At 43.4% G+C, this 21,732-nt stretch overlaps 1 protein-coding gene and 1 non-coding gene across 2 annotated transcripts in view; both read right to left on the bottom strand.

Moving 5' to 3' along the window:
• TBC1D9 (TBC1 domain family member 9) overlaps window positions 1-21,732 on the bottom strand; it is a 115,223-nt gene that overhangs the window by 23,216 nt on the left and 70,275 nt on the right. Inside the window, exons 6-13 of the mRNA XM_042983856.1 lie at window positions 20,033-20,240; window positions 14,107-14,313; window positions 13,081-13,251; window positions 12,345-12,495; window positions 9,053-9,267; window positions 6,565-6,682; window positions 4,520-4,805; window positions 4,073-4,202 (exon numbers count right to left, since the gene is read on the bottom strand). Of these exons, the coding sequence (XP_042839790.1) occupies window positions 4,073-4,202; window positions 4,520-4,805; window positions 6,565-6,682; window positions 9,053-9,267; window positions 12,345-12,495; window positions 13,081-13,251; window positions 14,107-14,313; window positions 20,033-20,240 (1,486 nt within the window). The remainder of the gene's footprint in view (window positions 1-4,072; window positions 4,203-4,519; window positions 4,806-6,564; window positions 6,683-9,052; window positions 9,268-12,344; window positions 12,496-13,080; window positions 13,252-14,106; window positions 14,314-20,032; window positions 20,241-21,732) is intronic.
• LOC122238219 lies at window positions 8,192-8,293 on the bottom strand. Its single transcript, XR_006217179.1, has one exon. It is a non-coding gene; the product is annotated as a U6 spliceosomal RNA (small nuclear RNA).

The raw sequence follows: 21,732 nt of genomic DNA, 5'->3' as shown, positions 1-21,732 counted from the left end.
TAAATAAATGGATAAATGGCGTTTCTTGTATCTCCTGGGTCTTCCCTCACTGACACAACTGTAGTATCTTCTTTGCTAGTCTATTCCTTCAGCTCTCCCCAGTCCAATTTATTGCATAGGGAGCAGAAAGAATGTACTTAAAGAAAAACTCCCCTCAGCTTCCAAGGTGCTGTTGAGTGCCTTGCAAATCAATCAGTGGTTTCAAGACTCCCCGCGAACCAGTCTCTACTGGACCACTGACCTCATGTTCACCAGTATATTTAGAATTCCATCTCCATTCTATCCAGACTAACCCACTGGCCCAGGCTTTAATGCTAGGGAGTCACTTTCTAGCTGTGTGGCTTGGAAAACCTAGTTCAACCTCTCTCAACTTACAATTTCACCTTAAAATGGGTTAACTGGTACCTGGTGGGTTTGTCTATGAAGTATTCGGCATCCTGCCTCACACAGGGCAGGCTCTCAGTGAATGGTACCTTTTGTGGTCATCAGCAATAAGCCCAACACATAACTGCCTATCCCGTGCAAACTTCTCCCTGTGTTTTAGTAGCCACATCCTTTTCTTTCCTTCTTTCCTTCTTTCTTTCTTACTTTCCTTTCTTTCTTTCTTTCTTTCTTTCTTTCTTTCTTTCTTTCTTTCTTTCTTTCTTTCTTTTTCTTTCTCCTTCCTTCCTTCTCTCTCTCTTTCTCTCTCTCTCTCTCTCTTTCTATATTTATTTATTGATTTTGGAGACAGCACAAGAAGGGGAGGGGCAGAGAGAGGGGGACAGAGGATGGGAAGTAGGCTCTGCGCTGACAGCGTGACAGCACAGAGCCCGATGTGGCGCTCGAACTCACAAACCTCGAGATCATGACCTAAGCCGAAGTCGGATGCTCAACCAACTGAGCCACCCAGGTGCCCCTAGCCACATCCTTTTCTATTAGCTAGCTTTTCTCAGATTAAACCTACCGGGTTGGGTCACACTGAACATGAAGAAGCTCTGTGGTGGTCGTGCGCCTGCCGTAAGGTCCTGTATTCGTGTGCCCCTGTGCTTTCGAGGAGGGACATCTTGGTCTATGAATAAAACCTGAAGGCTAGGGCTTTGTCTTTTACTTCTGTGTAACCCTGCAAAACTGCAGAGCCTCACACACAGGGCCCACCCAGAAGAAAAGTGTCTACACAGTTCCTTCAGGGAGGGTCTTGGGAGAACTTATAATGAACAAGAATTTCTCCATGAGGTATTTATGAATAAAGTTATCATCTCCACTCATCAGGAGAAATTTCAACAATATCAAACCAACCTCCAGCAACCTGGATGAGGTCTTGATGGAATCTCAAAGCTGAAGGTACTTTCAGTATTCCTCCTACCTTTCCATTTTACTGGCTAATTATCCTGAAGCACAGAGATAAATGTGTCGCATGCCTTAGAAAACTGGTGTCCTGCCTGAGTTCAAACCAGGTTATAACCAGCTTCTGAGACTAGTGGCCCCATTCTGCATCTAGGGCAGTGATGCTCAGCCCTCCCCGGGCACTGGAACCCTCTGGGCAACTTTCAAAAAATACTTAGTTTGTAGGCCTCATGACAGAGATACAGATTTAACTGGTCTGGGTTGGAGCCTGGGAATTTACGTTTTTAAAAGCTTGACATGGAAAAAAGTTGTAAGGGGTTTTAACGCACAGGTAAGATTGAGAACCACCAATCTAATGGTTAGGAGGGCAAAGAGGAGATGGGCAAGAGTTTGTGGTGGTCTCTTTAGGCTGATTTGTAAGGCACTGGGAAGCTATTGGAAACTTATGAGCGGTGCGGTGACATGAAAAACGAAAAACAAAAAACCAGTCATTATGCATCAGAAGACCAGGTAATACAGGCATTGGCATAAATAAAAGGGGCTGTCTGTCCAGGCAGAGGAAGGAAACTGCTGCTGTCTCCTGCGACAGGATGTTTGGCAGCCAAAGGGCCACCATTAGCGATCAGCCAGACAGGATGTAAATGGAAACCAGCCCTTGGCCTTGTCTCCATTCTCTTTTCTTTCCCATTAAAAATGGGTCAAGTGCTGACCTCAGCATGATGTTAGCTTATCTGCTGTGAAGAATAAAGCTAAGTTTCCACATACTAAGCTTTATTACTCTGGTCCAGAATTTTCTTAACAATAAAGGTTTCAGGGGATGCCTTTTAGAAAAACAACTCACAGCTATAATAATAGCTATTGCCTTTAATTACATGGGCTCTTTTTCTAGAAAAATAATCATCCAAAATTTCCAACAGAGTATTATCCCAAAGTCCTGAGGCAGTGATGTTTTTTTATTTCGTTACGATAATAACCAGTTTTGGAGAGACTGAGGTGAAATACTCATCCTTAATCTCTACTAGCAGAAATATAAATCAGGTCAATCTTCATGGAAATTGGACAGTGTATGCTATGAGCTTGGAAATAATTCATACTTTTTGATCTATTGCTATAGATCTATTCCTCAGAAAGGACTCTAAGAAAATAATCAGAGATGTGATATTTGCATACAAGTTTATCACACAATATAGGATATATCGTATGTGTGAATATATATAAATAAAGAGTGCTGTCTTTATTGGTCACACTGTCTAAATACCTGGACAAATAAAGGAATCAGAAGTCACCGGAGGCTAATTTGGAGTTCTCCTGTTACAGTTCTCTGTTTTCTGCAAACTCTTCATATATGTATGTAATAGCATAGAAGTTTGCCATAAAATATTGAAAATTTGGAAGCAACCAAAGTAAATGTACAATGAAAGTGACCAGTTAAATAAATTTTGGTGCCTCATTAAACAAAATATTAAGAATCTATTAAAATTATGACTTTAAATAATAATATATTAGAGAGTGCTCATGGTATATTTTAAGTGAAAAATGGGATGTTACAAAGCACTTTTTAGTAGAGACTTATTTTTTTAAGTGCATATTACAAATATAAAAATCTACTTGAGGGAAATATAGTAAATATAGCTGATAGGATATAGTTTATTTTTCCATAGTTTCTACATTTTTAAAAATAAACGTGCATTACTTTTATGATTCTAAAAGACACAAAAAATGTTTTGTTCTCAATACATATTGAGTGTCAATGAAGTTTTTTAAAAATAACAAATTACCAGTCTTGTCCCCTTTATGAGTGAAAGGGCATATGTTTCTGAAAAGGTTTCTGGATCTATACCAATTATGTTTTAAAGCACCAAATTTCTTATTCTCTTTAAGAGAGGCTTTCTGACCTCAGCTTGTCCCTTGCTATTTGTCCCTTAATCCAGGGTGTTACTAGTTGTAATGCTGAGAATCATAGTCATACATTCCCAAGATATCTGTGAGTACTGTATTCAGCAGAATATTCATGTTCTTTCTTAATGATCATCTCTATAAAAGTTTGCACAGCCAAGGATCAGGAAATGAAGAAAAGGTATTATGGGCACTGAGTCACTGGGGCTCCACAAACCACCAAACACTACGAAGCACATAACACTGGTTCCTTCACTCCTAGAAGCTCATTAGTTCTATTCTGAGATTCAGGGCCAGATCCAGGGTCCTCACGAACCAGAAAGCATCCTCCCCAGCCAGGTCAAGCTATTTGAGAGAAATACCAGGACTCTGGTTCACCTCTAGGATGGTACAGGCTATTCCATGTGTCTTGAACTGAAGAGAATTGGCTTGTTCTCGTTAGAGAAGACCTGAGAGTCTTGGCATGAGAATAGAGAGTTCATCAATGTGTGCAGGTTGACTTTAGCATGCTTGCTCTCGAAGCCCCTCCTCAATACACCCAGAGCTGAATCTGAGCTGCTACTTTGGTCAGGCTTCAGGGTGGGCATGGCAAAGAACCAGGGGGCAAGAGCTTGTCATGCCATCTGCTCTATGGCATTAGAGCCAGCAGGTGTCATGGCCCCATTCAGTCTCTATCTCTGAAGGTCAAAGCCGTCAGCTGGAAGGCAGCTGCTTGCTTTGGCAATTAGTTCTCAGAAGGTGAAAGGAAGCATGTATATCTGTGGTTAGCAATGGAAGTGGGTGCCACACATCAGTGTCCCCCTCTGCACTCTCAGAGCACTGTACCACTCAGGTAGGGAACGAGACCCACCTCATAGGAAGTTCTGATGAGTCTGAAGATGTCTACTTCAGGGTAGGGTTCCACATCATCACTGAGCAGGGAGTGGAGGTGAGGGATGGGAGGCAGAGTGCTGTCTTTATTGGTCACACTGTCTAAATACCTGGACAAAGAAAGGAATCAGAAGTCACCGGAGGCTAATTTGGAGTTCTCCTAATACAGTTCTCTGTTTTCTGCAAACACTTCATTTTAAAGCATACTTTAGAATTTATACTTCATCTTAAGTATTTCCTTAAGAACAGAATAAAATCTTCCTAACTTCTAAAGATGCAGCCTATGAAAATGAATCCTCAGCCACAGACAGAAGTGGGCATTATGCTGCACTGAGCCAAGTAAGACTCACGAAACCAAGGGGAAAGAGAGAAGGCAAGTTCAGAGAAGGAACCGGAGGGGTTTTCAAAGTGAGGCTTGGTCTGTTACCTTCCCAAAACGGTCATGGCCTCCCCGTCGTCCTTGCAGCTCAACAGTTTGTCCACATTTGCATCCAGCACGGCCAGGGCCAACTGGAATATCACCTTGATTCCTTCATAGAAGAAACAGTCCACAACCACAACCGCACTCTCAAAGGGCATCACGCTGAGAAAGAGCGTGAGGAACCAAGACAGGGAGATGGTAGAAATCACGCCCAGGTCCTGCATGCAGTCGTAGAGCTGCGGGACATAGTCTCGTGCCAGTTCCTCGAAGACACCCTGGTCGACCAGCGCGCCTGCAGCGGAGGTGGGCACAAAGGGTCGCAGGTGAACCCACCACACCTTCTCACCCAGGAACCCAATCAAATGACTTGACTACAATAATCCAGCTCACAATTGCTGCGGAGACGGAACTCAGCTCCCTTCTCTAACTGTTCTGCCGCTACCATGTTACCAGGTACTAAGTTACTAGACCAAGGTGTCAATCAACATAGCTCAGTCAGCAGATTAGTTCTGGGTGTTTCTTCTCTTTCCAGAGTCTTCCTGTCCTGCTTCCCTACCACAAAAGGGCAGTAACACAACGGTAAGGGTTGTTGGATAAGTCAGTTTAGAAAGTTTTCATGATATATAATTGTTCGGTTAGGCATGAAATGTATATCTAAGTAGCTCCGTTTCCTGGCAAACTCATTTAAAAAACAAGTTGCTTTGGGGCGCCTGGGTGGCTCCGTCGGTTGAGGGTCCGTCCGACTTCGGCTCAGGTCATGATTTTGCCATTCCCGAGTTCGAGCCTAATGTAAGGCTCTGTGCTGACAGCTAGGAGCCTGGAGCCTGTTTCAGATTCTGTGTCTCCCTCTCTCTCTGCCCCTCCCTCACTCACACTCTGTCTCTCTCCGTCTCTGAAAAATGAACAAACCTTAAAAAAAGTTTTTTTAATAAAAAAAAATAAAAAACAAATTGCTTTTCTGGATGCACAGTCCCCACAAATGAATTGTTGATTTTAGTGAGAGGTTATTTTTTTATTTTTTTAAGTTTATTTGAGAGAGGTGGGGGGGGGGGAGGTGGAGCAAAGTGGGGAGGGGCAGAGAGAGAGGAAAACAGAGAATCCCCAGAAGGCTCCTCACTGTCAGCACAGAGCCCAACATAGGGCTCTGTCCCACAAACCATGAGATCATGACCTGGGCTGAAATCCAGACTCCGTAGCCTGAGCCACCCAGGCACCCCTTAAATGAGTGTTTTTTAAGCTTAAAAGCATTCTAGGGGCACCTGGCTGGCTTATTGGTAAAGCATCTGACTGTTGATCTTGGAGCTGTAAGTTCGATCCTAACACTGGGTGTACAGATTACTTAAAAAAAAAAAAAAATCTAAAAAAAAGCATTCCAGTTGTACACACTCATGATCAACTTACTGGCGTTTCTGGAGAATTTTTCCAATGAATCAAAATCAATGAATCAGTGTGAAAAGGTTTAGAAATGAAGAGCACATAAGGCATACAATTTACTACACTAGCTACAAAAAGCTTGTCCTGCTAAAGGGAATGTCTAACACGTGAGAGGATTATAAGGAGTAACAGTAATAATTTGTTTAAATGCTTACAGTCATTGTTTGCTTTGCCATGAAACCAGTTCTAAAAAACTGCAGCAACTTAGTTTTGCATACATTTTTATATGATCTTTTTTCTTTTTTTTGCATATTTCTGTTCTCCACAGATTCCATCCTTTTCATGAAAACATTTTTTGCCAAATCTTTTCAGGTTGATTGACAGCTGACATGTTTGGTGCAGTTCACACATGCCACAGAGTGACACCCACATCAAATGTTTTCTAAAATAATTCCTGTAACAGTGATACATGCATATTCTCTTACGCTCCGCGGGGCTCCTTTGTGTACAATCTTATATTAATTCAAGCCCTCTCACTCCCATTTTGGGAAACTGGAGTTGTCTAAAATTCTTTTGGCTAATGGTGACTGGAAATGGTGTTCTAGCCGGTATCTTGGCTCTAGAAACATCTTCGCTATGAGCCGTGGGTCAAAATGTTGACTACATCCCGCACATACCAACAACTCTGGTGTTGTAGTAATCGGGAAGCATGCGTTCACACAAAGCCACTAGCAGCCAGAAAGCTTCCTCCTCTTTGGCATAAAGCAGCAGCACTGATGTGACAATATTCATGGCCTAAAGGCATGAAAAAGGCTGTTGTCAAATGTATTTTAAATACATCATACACATTAGCATAAGAAATCTTGCTGACCTAAAGAAAATTACTGAGTTTGTCTCACAGGGCCAGCAAACTTTTTCAGCAAAAGGCCAGATAATAAACATTTAAAGGCTCTGCAAGCTAGACACACATATTATTCCAAAGTTTTGTTTTGCTTATATTATTTGGAACCCTTTAAAAATGTACAAACCTTTAGTCCTTGATCTGGTAACCGTTAAGGGTCTTTATGAACACTTAACATTCACCAAGGACTGAGCCCCTGCACACAGGCAAGCCCTTAAGCAAAAACTTTGCCCAAAGGCTGTTTGACAAAGCTTGTTAACCTGTGAAAATCTCAGTGTTTTTAATCCTTAATTCATGAGGTAAATGCTTCCTTTTTAATGTTCCATAATGGTTTCTATAACCAAGTGCACATGGCCTGAGGCTCTCCTCTGAGAACAATAAAACCTTTCAAATTTGGCGTCCTCACCCACTATTTCCATCTGGACAAGGATGGTAGTGATATGTAACAGTGATTTAGACTCCAAAGGAACGTACTTTATTAAAAGATACTATCACATAGCTCATAACCACTCAAGGCTCAACTATTTTAATAGTCCTCTTCATTAAAAAGAGGAAGATCAAAAGATAAATATGAATTCTATAATTGCAGAAGCCAACTAAGTCTGGTACCTCTTTTGATCTACAAACCAGTAATCGTTCATCAGACTTCTACAACACGCATACCAAAAAAGGAATTTGGGTCTAATAGGCTTGTTCTTGTAAGTCTTAATATTTTCCCAAGTGCAATCATTATTAAAATTTCACTTGAGAATTAACCTGACGATTCTAGTACATCACGGTTGGTTCCTTAGGCATTTATTTAGTCAAGGTAAGTCTGAGGGTCTGCTTTATAACAGGCTCTAGACTAAGTATTGGGGGATGGGTAGGAGGGGAGGACACAGAGGTGACAAGTTTCACAGGGCTTAAATGTTGATGTCAGAGAGACAGAATAAAGATGCAAACATTAATTAACCAATTTGGGAGTATATTTAAATGAAGTGCTATCAAAACGGTAAAGTAATGTGGTACAGGAAGACCTGTACTGCGTGTGTGTGTGTGTGTGTGTGTGTGTGTATGTGTGTAGAGGAATTAAGCCTACTTTAGCATTTATCTATTTATGTATTTTTGTGTTAAGCAGTCATTTAGTAAAAAATACATTATACCATCTTTCTGGATTTGGGGCAAGTTTGAAGTATTTGTCAACATATTAAACGTTGTATTTGGTTGTGATTTCTTTTCACATCTTTTTGGAGTACCGTTGACACAGGTTTATACATTATGCTATGTTCACAAGTGTAGCTGCCATCTGTCCCTACAGATACATTGATACATTGCTATTACAATATTACTGACTACATTCCTTACGCTGTGTCTTTTATTCCTGTGGCTTATTCATTCCATAACTGGAAGCTTCTATCTCCCACAAAAATACGGAATGCTTCATAAATTTGTGTGTCATCCATGCGATAGGCCATGCAAATCTTCTCTGTATCACTCCAATTTTAGTATATGTGCTGTCAAAGCAAGCCCAGATTTGCTTTAGCTTTTAGCTGGATGGTCAGGGAAGGCCTCTCTGAATATATGGACTTTAAGTCTAAAGTCGTATAATCTTGGAGCTTTCCAAATTGTGGTATATGTCCTAGTACAAGAGATAATTTTAGTTGGTATGGGGCAACATTTTTTAAATAGAGGATTAGACATTTATTTTAGTGTGTATTAAAATATAATCATAGCATAAAAGAGTTCTATTCTCAAGGACGTTATTACCTAGGATGCAAAGTAGGAGCACCGTGGAACCGAGAATCCAGAATCACAGGCCTGGTGCTCAGACATGCTCTCTTTTACCTCAGGGAGGGATGAGGGGTGGCTCAGAGAGTAATCAGAAGCGACTTTCCAAGGTCACCCAGGTACATGGTGTTGGATCCAGAAAGGGCATCCTTATCTCCTGGCTCCTCTGCTCAGTGGAGTGGCCTCAACTCAGGGAGATTTTGCTCCCCAGGGGGTATTCAGCAATGCCTAAAGACATTTTGGTTGTCCCAACTAGGGGGTTCTACTAGCATTTAGTGGGTGGATGTTATTAAATGTGTTATTAAACGGGAATGTTATTAAACATCCTACAAAGCACAAACGAAGAATTATCCAGTCCACAATGTCTATAGTGCTGAGGCCAAGAAACTTAGGTGCAGGGATGGTTCTAGAAGTTAACCATTCTTCTTTCTTCTTCTCACTTACTTACTGGTTAATAAACAATTAAAAAAAAAAACTAAACCATCTGTGTCATTTACCTGGCAATATCCTATATTAGGATTTCGAAAAGCGTAAGCTGTTAAGACTCTCCGTAGAGCAGCAATGCCCATCTCATTCTGGAAAGCTGGATGTTCTGGAAGGGAGCGGTGTAAATCCCTCTCGATCTCCTCCGTGGCGAGATTATACTTGCCCATGGACTTCTCCACTAGATCTTCATAGTACCCAGGGTGTGTGGCCTTCTCATTGATTGCACCTAGGAAATACCCAACAGATACAACGTCCAAAAGTGCAAGCCCTGCCCTCGGTCTGCAGACATGGCTTCCCAACTGAACCCCTTCACGTTCCTCACCACTCCAGGGACACTTGCGAAATAACAATGACGTCCCACAGATGTGGGCTCAAAGAGCTCCCAAGGCAGGGGCTTGCAAGCGAAAAATCTGCGTTCCACAGAACTTCCAAGAACAATCCTGGGGGGCCACTTAGGGGAAGAGTAAGCCGAAGCCTCCCCGTCTCAGCCCTCCCCCAACCAGAGCAGCTTTGCTGGTACTTTATTGGGGTTTTCCTTAAGATTTCACTTGAAAAGGGAAGTTTTGTCTCTCAAAACGAGTCCACACGCTGCTTGCTGAAGCATAAGCGTTGAAGAGTCCAAACAGCCATACTGAAGAGTAGGAGGAGGTGCTACAGCACGTGGAGGGGTTTGGAGAAGTGCAGGGGGTGGGTGGGCTGGGCATTCCTAGCAGTGAGCCACCCTCATGGATGGGAGTTTCCCAGGTGGCGGGGATGAGAATGGAGAAATGAGTTGAGGATCACTGGTTTGAGATCCTTGCATTTTAAGACTCTTAAAGACAGAAAGCCCTATATGAGAATATCTAAATCAAAATCTACTTAAATACAACTTAGGTAATTATAAATTCCCCCCCACCCTCTCTCTCTCTCTACACACACACACACACACACACACACACACACACACATATATATGCACATGTTAAACATACATACACACACACTACAACACAGGACAGACTGATCTGTATTTCACTGATTAGAAATTAGAGCCCTTAGGATGGCCTGGGCCTTGTCAATGACAGTCACCCGGGGAGACAGCCTTCCCACTCACACTTACCCTGGATAAGGCAGTCTGGTTGACAGCAACTTAACACTGGCTTTTGCTTTGTTCTCAAGGGAGATTTGCAAAGATATCTTACCCTCTGGCCTGCACTTCACTTCACTGGGTACACTGAGCCAGGTCCTGGTATAATGGCCCTGAGAGTCACGAGGAGCAAGGCGGCACCCAGGCAAGGCTCCCCTACCAGAAGCTGGGCTCTCCCCATGGGTGGGCTGGCTTCACATGCACCCCACCTCCAGGGAGCTGGATGGAAACAGAGGCTGCTGTCTACCCAACAGAGGCAGCAGGGAGCCCACTCCACCCTCGGGCCTCCATCACCATTAAAGAAAACACTGGATCTAACTCTAGATGCATCTCTGCACTGTGCTTGTGTACCACTATGTACTGTTTCTTGGTGCTGACTTTGAGCTTCGTTTTCATCCAAAATGTGGCTGTAAGTAACTTCTGATTTGAACGAGGATGAAAAAGAAATTTTTTATTTACAATGTGAACGATCTGAATCAAATTGTCGAGGTGACTAGTTCGCCAGACACAAGGAAGACAGAAGACCGGACAGGAAGGCTCTTCTTGGGCTGGATTTGTGTAATCAGAGATCATTTGACTCAAATTTGGATTTCTTTTTTTTTAATTTTTTTAACCTTTATTGATTTTTGAGACAGAGAGAGAGAGAGAGAGCATGAATGGGGGAGGTTCAGAGAGAGATGGAGACACAGAATCTGAAACAGGCTCCAGGCTCTGAGCTGTCAGCACAGAGCCCGACGTGGGGCTCGAACTCATGGACTGTGAGATCATGACCTGAGATGAAGTCGGACGCTCAACCGGCTGAGCCAGCCAGGTGCCCCCCTTTTAATTTTTTTTAACATTTATTTATTATTGAGAGACAGAGAGACACAGAGCATGAGCAGGGGAGGGGCCAAGAGATGGAGAGACACAGAATCTGAAGCAGGCTTCAGTCTCCGAGCTGTCAGCACAGAGCCCGACGTGGGGCTCAAACCCACAAACCGCGAGATCCAAAGTCGGATGCTTAACCGCTGAGCTACCCAGGCGCCCCTCAAATTTGGATTTCTAAATGAGGAGCTAAGGCTGGTCTACTGAAGGACAACGAAAAAGCCATATGAACGAGGATAGAACAAACTAGTTTTACATGAAACACATGAAGCCAATTATTTTTCAGGATTCTATCCCCCAACTGCTGAGATGTTAATACATCTCATTACGGGCGATTACCATTTGTATTTACTTTTAGAAAGAGCTACAACCTGTTTGTTTGTTTGTTTAAGGCTGTCCTGTAAGCCTGGTAACTTTTCTTCTAATTGTAATGTTATTTTTAAAATAAAAGGTTTTGATAATGGCACTTGTGTCAGACCATCTTAGTTTCATATACAAATATTCAAATAAGCTTATTTAAAACAATTACATTTCAGGCCTCTAACCAGGTAAAGCACCTGATTTACAAAGACTGGTGACAACAAAAAAACGCCCTGGATGTTCATGACAGAACAGACCCCCAGATGCTTTCAGCTTGGAGGAAGGTATGACAGGCCTAGCTGAAGAACCTCTGGTCTCCAGCAGGGCTCAAAGGTCTGACCCCACAGGGCTGTGTCTGGGCAGGAGCCTGGAGGGGGACCCAAAGGTCCACGATAACCCCCTTCTGTCCTTCCTGGCATCTCCAGCTTGGAGTGTAAGTGTGATCTGGGTGGGCCTTCAGTTCTAGTGCACGTTCTGGCCTCCCCTTCACATCTCCATGTGATAACCAGCAAATGCAGGAGGTGGCAGAAGCCACGCATGAGGCTTTCTCATTCCTCCCTCTCCCCACCTTAATGAGGGCTCTGAGCGTGTGCCACACTTACCCATTTTCAACGAAGTGGACACAGCTGGGAAAGGAACAAGGACTTCAAAAATCACAAAGAATCGTACTCTTACCCTTCAGGATCTCTCTTCTTCTAAAAAGCATTAGTGAAGTGATGGAAGAGGTTATGCGGATTTGGGGGATGGGGGCTTCAATATCTGGACAGGTGTATATGCATCCTGTGTTTTTATCGAGGGACTTCGACACTTTGGGAAGGAAAGGGGATTTAGTGCTGAACTGGAGGACTGCATATTTGAAAAGAGCCCAGGTGCATGAGGGAAGGCAGAAGGGGTGCGCTGAGGTCCTGCACACCCTGGGGCCAGTACGCCCCGCCCCCCACGCCTGTCCATACCTGACAGTAGCAGCCAGAGGTCTCCCCGCATGCTCTCCGGGATGCCCTTCAACACCAGCTCCCGGGTCTTTTCTGTGCGGTACATGCAGATCCCTTGCCCATACTCGGCAAAGTGAATCTTCCAAGCTTGCTCCTTCAAAAACTCTTTGGCCTGAAAGGGATAATGAAACATGACTACATGCCAAAGTATGTCGGGGACAGACAGGAGAAGTTGGATGGAAGGTCAGAACATCTCCCCTGGTGAACGGAGTGGTTCTGTTCTGGACAGAACTCAGGAGAACAAAGAACTCAGATTCTCTGCAGTCCTTCCCTAATTGGACACCTGTACCACAGCCTCTGGTCCTGCCTCGAAGCTTTCTAGACCAGAATCAGAATTCCACTTACGTGAAACAGGTCAGCAGAATGCGAATTGTCTTTATGGCTTTATGTGTACACCTCCGAGTGAAAGTGAGCTGACGTTGTTTAAACATGGGCTGAGAGATTACATACTTATTTGTTGGCTGACTTAAACACTCAAGACGAGATAAAAACAAATGTCACCTGTAACTCTACAACTCATCTCCTTATTTGAAGAAGCTGTTCTACAATCGAATGAGAGATTTAGATAAAAATCTGCTGTGCTTCTAGGAAAATGTTTCTTTACGTAAATATTTATCAGTTTACTTCAATTAGAAATATTTTTAAATGTTATTGCTCTAATATAGAAAAGTTTCAGGCAAGAGCAGGAGGCACCCACCAACTTCGGGTTGAATTCCTCGGGGGACCGCCGCCGATACATGGTCATCAGGGTCTGCGTGGCTGTGGGAACGCTGTTGCCGTTCAGGTTGAACTGGCGCTCTCCATCGGCCTCGGAGCTCGTGCTTCTCTGAGGGCTGGAGGAGACAAGGCTGCTGGGCCGAGAATACACCTGCCGATGCAGAGAGGGACAGACAATGAAAGGGACAGACGTAGAAGCTACTTCTTCAGTGTCCTCTGTACAGACACCAACAGCTACATCATGGTTCCCAAAATGGTTCTTGCTGTGTGAAGATGCAGGAGGAAGGCAGCAAGCCAGCATTTTGGCGGGGATTAGCAGGTTTGTGGGTCACAGAACACAGAGCTTCAGTGCTGAAAACACGTTTCATCTAATTTCCGATGCATTTTTGCAACAAACTGGTTGACCGTTAGCCTCCGATTAGCATGCAGGCAAAGCATGACGGGGCTGAATCAACTGCTTATTGACAGAGGGACCGCCTCCTCGTGCCCACATGAGCTCAGACCGGGTAGACAGGGGCAGGGATGTTCCTTGTGAGGTCACCATCTTTACAATTATGTTTTAGCTGCCAATTTCCCTGGATGTTGGTCCAGGGCCTAATTCAAAAGGGACACAATAGATATTTTTTATCATAATAAAAACATCATCATGATGTTGCATTTCAGATTTGAGACTTTATTTAGTGACCTCTGTGCATTCCCGACAATGTCACTATATGGACCAGAGCCACTTGCTGTGTAAACAAGACACATCACTCAATGCTTTCTTCAACTATAAAATAGGCAGGTTAGACCAGATGATCTACAAGGCTGTCCAGCTCTGGGATCCCAAATACAAACTCCATGGGATTCAAATGAGTTATTGCTCAGATACTTCCCTGGGCATCAAGGGAGGAGCCTTATCTTAGCACAGCTGCAGAGCTTGCAGATCAAACAGAACAGATGAGGAAGAGAACATTCTGGGGCAGAGTAGGACGAAGGCAAATACCCTCAGGCGTCTCCCACAGACCTCATCATCTGAACTGTTGTAGCTGCCTGCAAACTCTTTGTCCGAGTAGATTTTGGAGGTCGTCTGTTGCAGGAAATCAGAGATCCTCTGCACTAGAAAGTCTCTATCTTTCAAATTGGCAAATAGGAAGGTCATCCTGTTCCTGGTGCTGATGGATAAAGGGCTGGGGAGTACGCTGGAGCTGTCTGCCTTTTCCACAATTGTCACCTGAAAAGAAACATGAAACACGAAACAAAGCATTACTTTCCAGGGATCACCCAGCAGTAGCCTCCGAGCAGCACGAAACAAGGAACACAACACTTCATATTCTGGAGGAACCACCTGTATTTTACGGAGGCAGAATGAGAGTCTTTGACTCTGTTCCAGTAAAATAAAATAGCTCATAACAAATCAAACTGGAGCTCTTATCAGAAGCTGGAATTGTCTTGCTGGTCTTTCCAAATCAGCAGTTCTACACTGGGAGTGATTTTGTTATCTGGGAGACATTTGGCAACATCTAGAGGCATTTCCGGTTGCCACAGTGGAGGGTACCAGTGGCATCTAACAGGTAGAAGTCAGGGATGCCGCTAAACACCCTGCAGTGCACAGGGCAGCTGGCCCCCAACAGAGCTTGGCCCTTTCAACGCCGTGGGCCAGGCGTAGATAGGGCCAAGCTTTAGAAGACGTGTTGCAAAGAAACTCCTTGATTTTCATTAAAATTTCACAAAGCCATAAAGGAGCCGACTTCTAGCTGCTGCATCATCCATAAGAGACAGAAACAACCCATGATACTTGTGCTTTTTTGCCAAGATTAATGTTGGGATGGCTTTCAAAATGCTGCCAACCTTTCAAACATCTCATTGGAATTCCAGAGCTTTGCATCCCTCCCCTCTTTCCACTTGAAAGTTTTAAAGGCTCCATTCTGAACAGACACGATGTAAACAGCTTAACTGCAACCCTATCTGCCTGCACTGGCTGACTCTGTGTGTGTGCGCGCCATGTGTGTGGTGAAATGAATCTACCAAATCAGGAGACAAGTAGGAAAGAAGGACATCTGTTTTAGCTCTGAACTGAAGACACGCATTTGGTGCTTTATAATAGGATTTCCCTCACCTGGAAAGTAAGATAAATGCATTAAAATATTTTTCTTTAGGGGCACCTGGGCGGCTCAGTCAGTTAAGTGTCCGACTTTGGCTCAGGTCACGATCTCACAGTTCGTGAGTTTTGAGTCCTGCGTCAGGCTCTCTGCTGTCAGCACAGAGACTGCTTCGGATCCTTTGTCCTCCTCCACTCTGCCCCTTCCTTGCTCACATGCAGCATGCTCTCTCTCCCTCAAAAGTAAACATTAAAAATTTTTTTCTGGGGCACCTGGGTGGCTCAGTCAGTTAAGTATCCGACTTCGGCTCACGTCATGATCTCATGGCTCGAGGGTTTGAGCCCTGCATCAGGCTCTGTGCAGACAGCTCAGAGACTGGAGCCTGCTTCGGATTCTGTGTCTCCCCTTCTCTCTCTGTCCCACCCCCACTCGGGCTCTCTCTCTCAAAAATAAACATTAATTTTTTTAAAAAACTATTTTTCTTTAGCACATTAGGGAAAAAGATCTCAAAGCGAGCCCTAGATAAATGGTTTATTTACAGCAGCTCTGACTATAATGCTTAAAGTTCAATTTCGCTTCCCCTCTTCACTTCCACCTGTGAGCAGTCTAGACAGGTTCAACTGTAACTTCTTTATTAACATTTTCATGTTAAATACATTCTCCCCAAAGCAGAACTTTAAAATCTTTTCCCCCGTCAAGGCTAAGAAACCTGCTGCAGTTGCCTGAAAAGCTGCACCACCCCAAGTGCAAAATGGGTACAACTCCAGGGAGGGAAGACTGCAGAACCTGACTTCTGCTCTCAGATTTCATAAATACATATAGTTGGATATATACTTATATATTTTAAAGGAATCCCAAGATACATGGAGTTGCACATAAAAGTGTTTTTTTTTTCCTAATGCAAAAAAGCTGCAGAAATGGGAAAAACAATTTCTTTACCATGAGAAGGATTTTCCCATGGCACTTAAAACATGTTAAATAATACCTATTTTTAAAAGACCTATAAAAACTCCTTTTCTCATAAATTTTTTTCTGATTCTTTGGGTCACCAGATGTCTCAGACTAAATGACACATGCCAAGGGAAATAAAGGTTCAAGTTCCATACCTAAAACCTAGATAGCCATGTGAATCTTGATGAGGTCAAAGTGGAAAGACCTTTAGCTAGATGAACACAGAAACAACCAGGAAGCTCCCACATAAAACATATGAATACTCACATGCACTACAAAATATTTTTTGCTGACAAATGATTTCTGGTAGAATCCTATCCCATAAGCTTTGTGACAAAGGAAAGGGTAACAGCTACATTTTAGTATTCTAGTTTAATGAGACATGTTTGTTTTACCAATTGGGTTATAAAATAGACTGGAATTAAAGGGAGACTTCATCTGGAATCTCCATCTAATGAGGAACCTAATTGGTTCACTCTACCTTCCTGCTTTGCTGCCTCAGTAATTGCTTCAAAATCTGTAGTAACATGATTCCATGATTCTGTGTCGATTTGGTCTACCTTAAGTCTATATGTGAAATATACATTAACAATATTCAGTCAATATTTTGGCTTATTTTTAAAAAATCAAATGGAACAATAATTCCTAGTTTATACAATCCTAAAAGTTTCCATTTCAAGCAGGATGTAATGTTCCCATGGAGACTGCTGCTCATAGATCAGCTTAACTCAGTTCTGTCTGCTCAGACAGACCCCATGTATGGGGTAGAGGGTGGAGGGTAGGGGGCCCACGCCATCATTTTTCTGTCATTAAGGTTACCTAAAGGTAGTAAAAATTACATTAAGTCCTTTGCTTCTCCCACTAGTCGGGATTGGGGTCTATCATTATTCTATCTTGGAGATTCATCAGGTTAAGGGGAAGGTCACTGCTGTTTCATTGAGCTAATTCTTTAAAGTTGCATCCACCAACCACAACGTGCTTTATTCCTCAATGCTACGCCCACTGTCACTCCTCCTCCGATTTACCCTGAAATATAACTGAAGTATCTCTGCTCCACCCTCTGTTAGGGAAAATAAGCAAGCAGAAGATGGGCTGAGAATATCAATCCCCATTCTCTCAGGTGCCCTGAACTCTCACTATTGTGTTGTACGTTGCACTGAAGGGTAAACAGAGCCAGCTGGAGGTGGTGAACAGGAGAGCGGACATATCGACAGCAGCTTATGACCTCCTCCACTGCATCCTCCTCTGGATAAACAGAGCGATGACTCCCTCAGATTCACAACTACACATCCTTAATCCTGGAATGGGTTTCTTTCTTGAAGAAAGAACCTGCTGGTGCAGGTAACTTGCTTGTAGGTAGTACTTGAGGAAGAAAATTAAGTTTAATGACAGTCTATGGCAAAGAAGGTACATTTACTGGGAAATGTTATGAAATCCATTCCAGAGTCAGCACTTGTTGAATTATCTGTCTCAGAATTGCCCCCACAACATATCCTGGCCTCAAAAAGTGTTATAATACCAGTTAGCTCATATTATGAGAAGGAGAACTAGATTTGACAACTGCCTAACATTTTGCATTCTTTTTGATCCACCAATTCAGCTTTTAGGAATTTATAATTCATACTTTAAGGAAAATTATACACATGATTGGGAGACAATGAAAACAATACAAGGGTCCAACCACAGGGAACTGAGCAAATAAGCTTTATATATACATTTAATGGAATAATATGCAGTTGTTAAAAATTACACTGTAAAAGAATATTTAATAATATGGGGAAAAGTTTAATATATACTCAGTATTAAGGGAAATAGGTAAAAAATAAAAATTCCCTATGTTTTATGTCTTAATAATATAAATGACATATACACAGCAAAGTACAGAAAAAGCCTGGGAAGCCGTACAGCAGATTAACAGTGGCTATCTTTGACGTATGGAACTAAGGGTGAATTTTGTTTTCTTTTTGTATATACTTTCACAAATTTTCTGTGACAATAGTGAATTATTCTTTTTTAAAATGTTTTTTGGTTGTTTTTTTGTTACTGTTTTTATTTGTTTGTTTTTGAGAGAGAGAGAGAGAGAGAGAGAGAGAGAGCAAGCACGGGAGGGGCAGAGAGAGAGGGAGACACAGAATCCGAAGCAGGCTCCAGGTTCTGAGCTGTCAGCACAGAGCCCGATGTGGGGCTCGAACTCACAGACCAGGAGATCATGACTTGAGCCGAAGTCAAACACTTAACTGACTGAGCCACCCAGGCATCCCGTGAATTATTCTTAAAACAAGAAGAAAAAAAAAAAACCCAGAAAATAAATCTGCTTACATAATTTTTTTTTTTTTTTTTTTTTTTTTAAGAAAAGAAGGCAGAGGGAAACTTGAATTCTTTACTCTAGGGAATCTCAACAAAGGATGAATCTTAATTATATAATCAAAACTTCTAACCACCTTAACTTCTAGAAAAGCAACAGGGCGTGTTGAAGTTGTTACCAGGACAACTTTAAGACTGTAAGACTTCCAGCCTCCAACAGCCTAACATGGAGTTCCTTCTTAACTCCAAACCTCCTGGCAAGATTTCCATACAAGTACCAGAACAATCTACCTCCGTGAAGACATGACAGGACCCACCTCCTCCCCAGATACAGTAAGAATGTGTAGAGAGTAAGAATGCACAATGCCTTCATTGTGCATGAGGACCAGCCTGGGACTTTATTAAAATACAGATTCCTAAACCTGCAGAGATTCAGATGTAGGGCGGGTTCAGGAATCTGCCTCTGTGGCCAGCAACTGCGGAGATTCTACTGCGGGCAATTGACAGATCAGAAGTGAACACTTGGCTTTCCGATTCACAATCTAGACAATCTAGACTGTTTCCTTGTGACCAAGCTGCTCTCAGGCTGTGAGCAGGTTGTAGTAACTACATTTCGTTCCTGTATCTGATGCTTTGACATCCTGGGCCTTGCTAGCCCTGGGAGGACCATCTTCCCAGAGTTAGCAAGCTCCAAGGGATAATAAAAGACTCACCTGTAAGCAGGTCATTCCTGTGCAAACCAACCATCCAGAGCCCACACTTCCCACCCACCTCCTTTATTTAATTCAGCTCTCACACTCAAGGTCACTATCCCTGTCCTAATCACTGGGGGGGCCAGACACCAGATAACTAGGGACAACCCCTATGCCCCACAGCCTGCTGAGATTATTCCAACTAGACTAGTAAACCTGTTTACTCTGCCTTGCCTGTCTCTTCCCACGAAAATAACAGTAAAGGCTTTTTTTTTTTTTTTAAGTTTATTTATTTTGACAGAGAGAGAGAGAAAGAGAGAGAGAAACAGTGAGAGCAGGGGAGGGGCAGAGAGAAAGTGAGAGTGGAGGCAAGGCAGAGAGAGAGAGGGAAAGAGAGAATCCCAAGCAGGCTCCACACTGTCAGTGCAGACCCCAATGCAGGGCTCTAATTCATGAATCTTGAGATCATGACCTGAAGCCAAAGTTGGACACTTAACCAATAGAGCCACCCAGGCACCCTACAGGAAAGGCTCTTGCCCACATTTTCACGGCTCCCTCTGCCTGCGGACCAAGTGTGTGCTTCCCAATGTGCCCCCATGGCCTCTCTTAGAGGGACTGTGAGTCCAACAAGCCATCTGATGGGTCTGGCCTCGTCACACCTGAATAACAATAGTACAATCTCCATCTTAAAACTCTAGGCTGCCTTTTCTAGGAAGAAAAGCTCTTACAGGTCACTGAGAGCAATGACAACACACAAAAGGGTGTGGCAGGTGCCAGCAAAGACTTATGAGCATTCACCTATGGTTAAAGCCAATGAAATGCTGGTAAAAACAACATTCCTGGTTCACACAGAAGAGTATTACAAATGCAGCTCCTAAGAGCTCCATTTCCCGCTGACACCTACCTCACGGAGTGGGATGATGAGGCTACACAGGTTCTCCTCCTTGCTGGTAAAGCAGATGTAATTTGTAGACACAAACATCTGCCCCAAAATGTGCATTTTGTTGAATGGAGTCCAGAGGGTGCAGTCTGTGTGGCCGTCTAGTTTTTCATCTTTCGGCAGTCGGAAAAGTGCACGGTATCTCTCACTCTTTGCCCTGGCATCAAGATCGCTGGAAGGCAGGAACAGTGTCACCTCACGCAAGAGCAAGGTTTCTGTTCCTTCTCAAGGACGTGTCAGTGGACGTTCCCCAGCCCATCTCTCCGCCCCTCGATCTCACCAGATGTATCCCTACCTACTTGGCTTTCTACTGGAGCTAACTCCAACCTATGACTCAAAAGTGTAATATAATTACTTTGATATATTTAGGTCCCTTGTGTAGTCGTTTTACAATCAATATCTATAAATGTTCAAGAATCTTAGGAAAACTAGGCCTGGATAGGAAATCCATTCTTTTTCTAAAGGAATACAATAATTTCTAACAAGATTATTCCATTTATATTTATCCAGAGCCACTTTCTGGGCTTTACCTTTTTTTTTTTTTTAATTTTTTTTTTTTTTAACGTTTATTTATTTTTGAGACAGAGAGAGAGCATGAACGGGGGAGGGGCAGAGAGAGAGGGAGACACAGAATCGGAAGCAGGCTCCAGGCTCTGAGCCATCAGCCCAGAGCCCGACGCGGGGCTCGAACTCACGGACCGTGAGATCGTGACCTGAGCTGAAGTCGGACGCTTAACCGACTGAGCCACCCAGGCGCCCTGGGCTTTACCTTTTAAGAAAGACCTAATGAGAATGCAAACCAGCCTCATGAATCTGCTGGCTATCACTGTCTGCCCTAAAAAGACAACAAAATTGCCTGAGACACAGGAACAACCCATCTCTCCGACAACCAGAGTTTCCAACCTCAGCTCGGTCCTCTATGACTACAATCTTTTTTCCTTTTTCCTGCTCATCATGTCGGTTGGTGGTTCAAACCTCTCCCGTCAAACTTCTATGTCGCCTCAACCTCTGGGTGGTGGAGTTTCTGGCTTCACACAGCAAAGAGGAGCTCCCCTCCTCCCATACCCTCCTCCCTTCTACTTGCAAATTACCTCCATCCTCACCTATTCTTACTTCCTTTCCATTTCAGAGGGAGAGGAATCTGCACACACAAGCATCTTTTTCCAGGCCCTTTCAGATGTCACTATTAAAATAACTGGTTTTCTTACAGCTGTAGCTCTGTGCTCCCTCCTTCCCTGCAGCTACCCTCACCACAAACTCATCCCAGGCTATCCTATATTCAAATCTTTTACGTTCTATCAGAGCAACCCCCTCCTTTCCCATTGCATTTCTTGAAAAAGCAAGTCTATACTTGCCTAATTCCCGCTCCTTGCCTTCCATCTGCTATTCAACCCACCACAGTAACACCATTCACCCACAACCACTCCACTGAAACACGTTTCAAATCACCAGGCATCTTAATTGCAGTGATCTCTTGTCAGGTCCCAATTGCCAGCTATATGCCAGCGATTTCCAATTCCATATGCGCTACTGGACCAATCTCCAATGTGATGCTCTGCAGGCAACTCAACATGATCAAAACTGAGCTCTCCCATCCCTTAGACATGCTCTCCCTCTCTCATTCCCCATCTCGGTCCAGGACAATTCCATGCATACACTCACAC

Source organism: Panthera tigris, chromosome B1, assembly GCF_018350195.1.
Source record: "Panthera tigris isolate Pti1 chromosome B1, P.tigris_Pti1_mat1.1, whole genome shotgun sequence".
NCBI lineage: Eukaryota > Metazoa > Chordata > Mammalia > Carnivora > Felidae > Panthera > Panthera tigris.
Note: the sequence above shows the minus strand (reverse complement) of the source record. Positions and strands in the feature narration are given on the sequence as shown.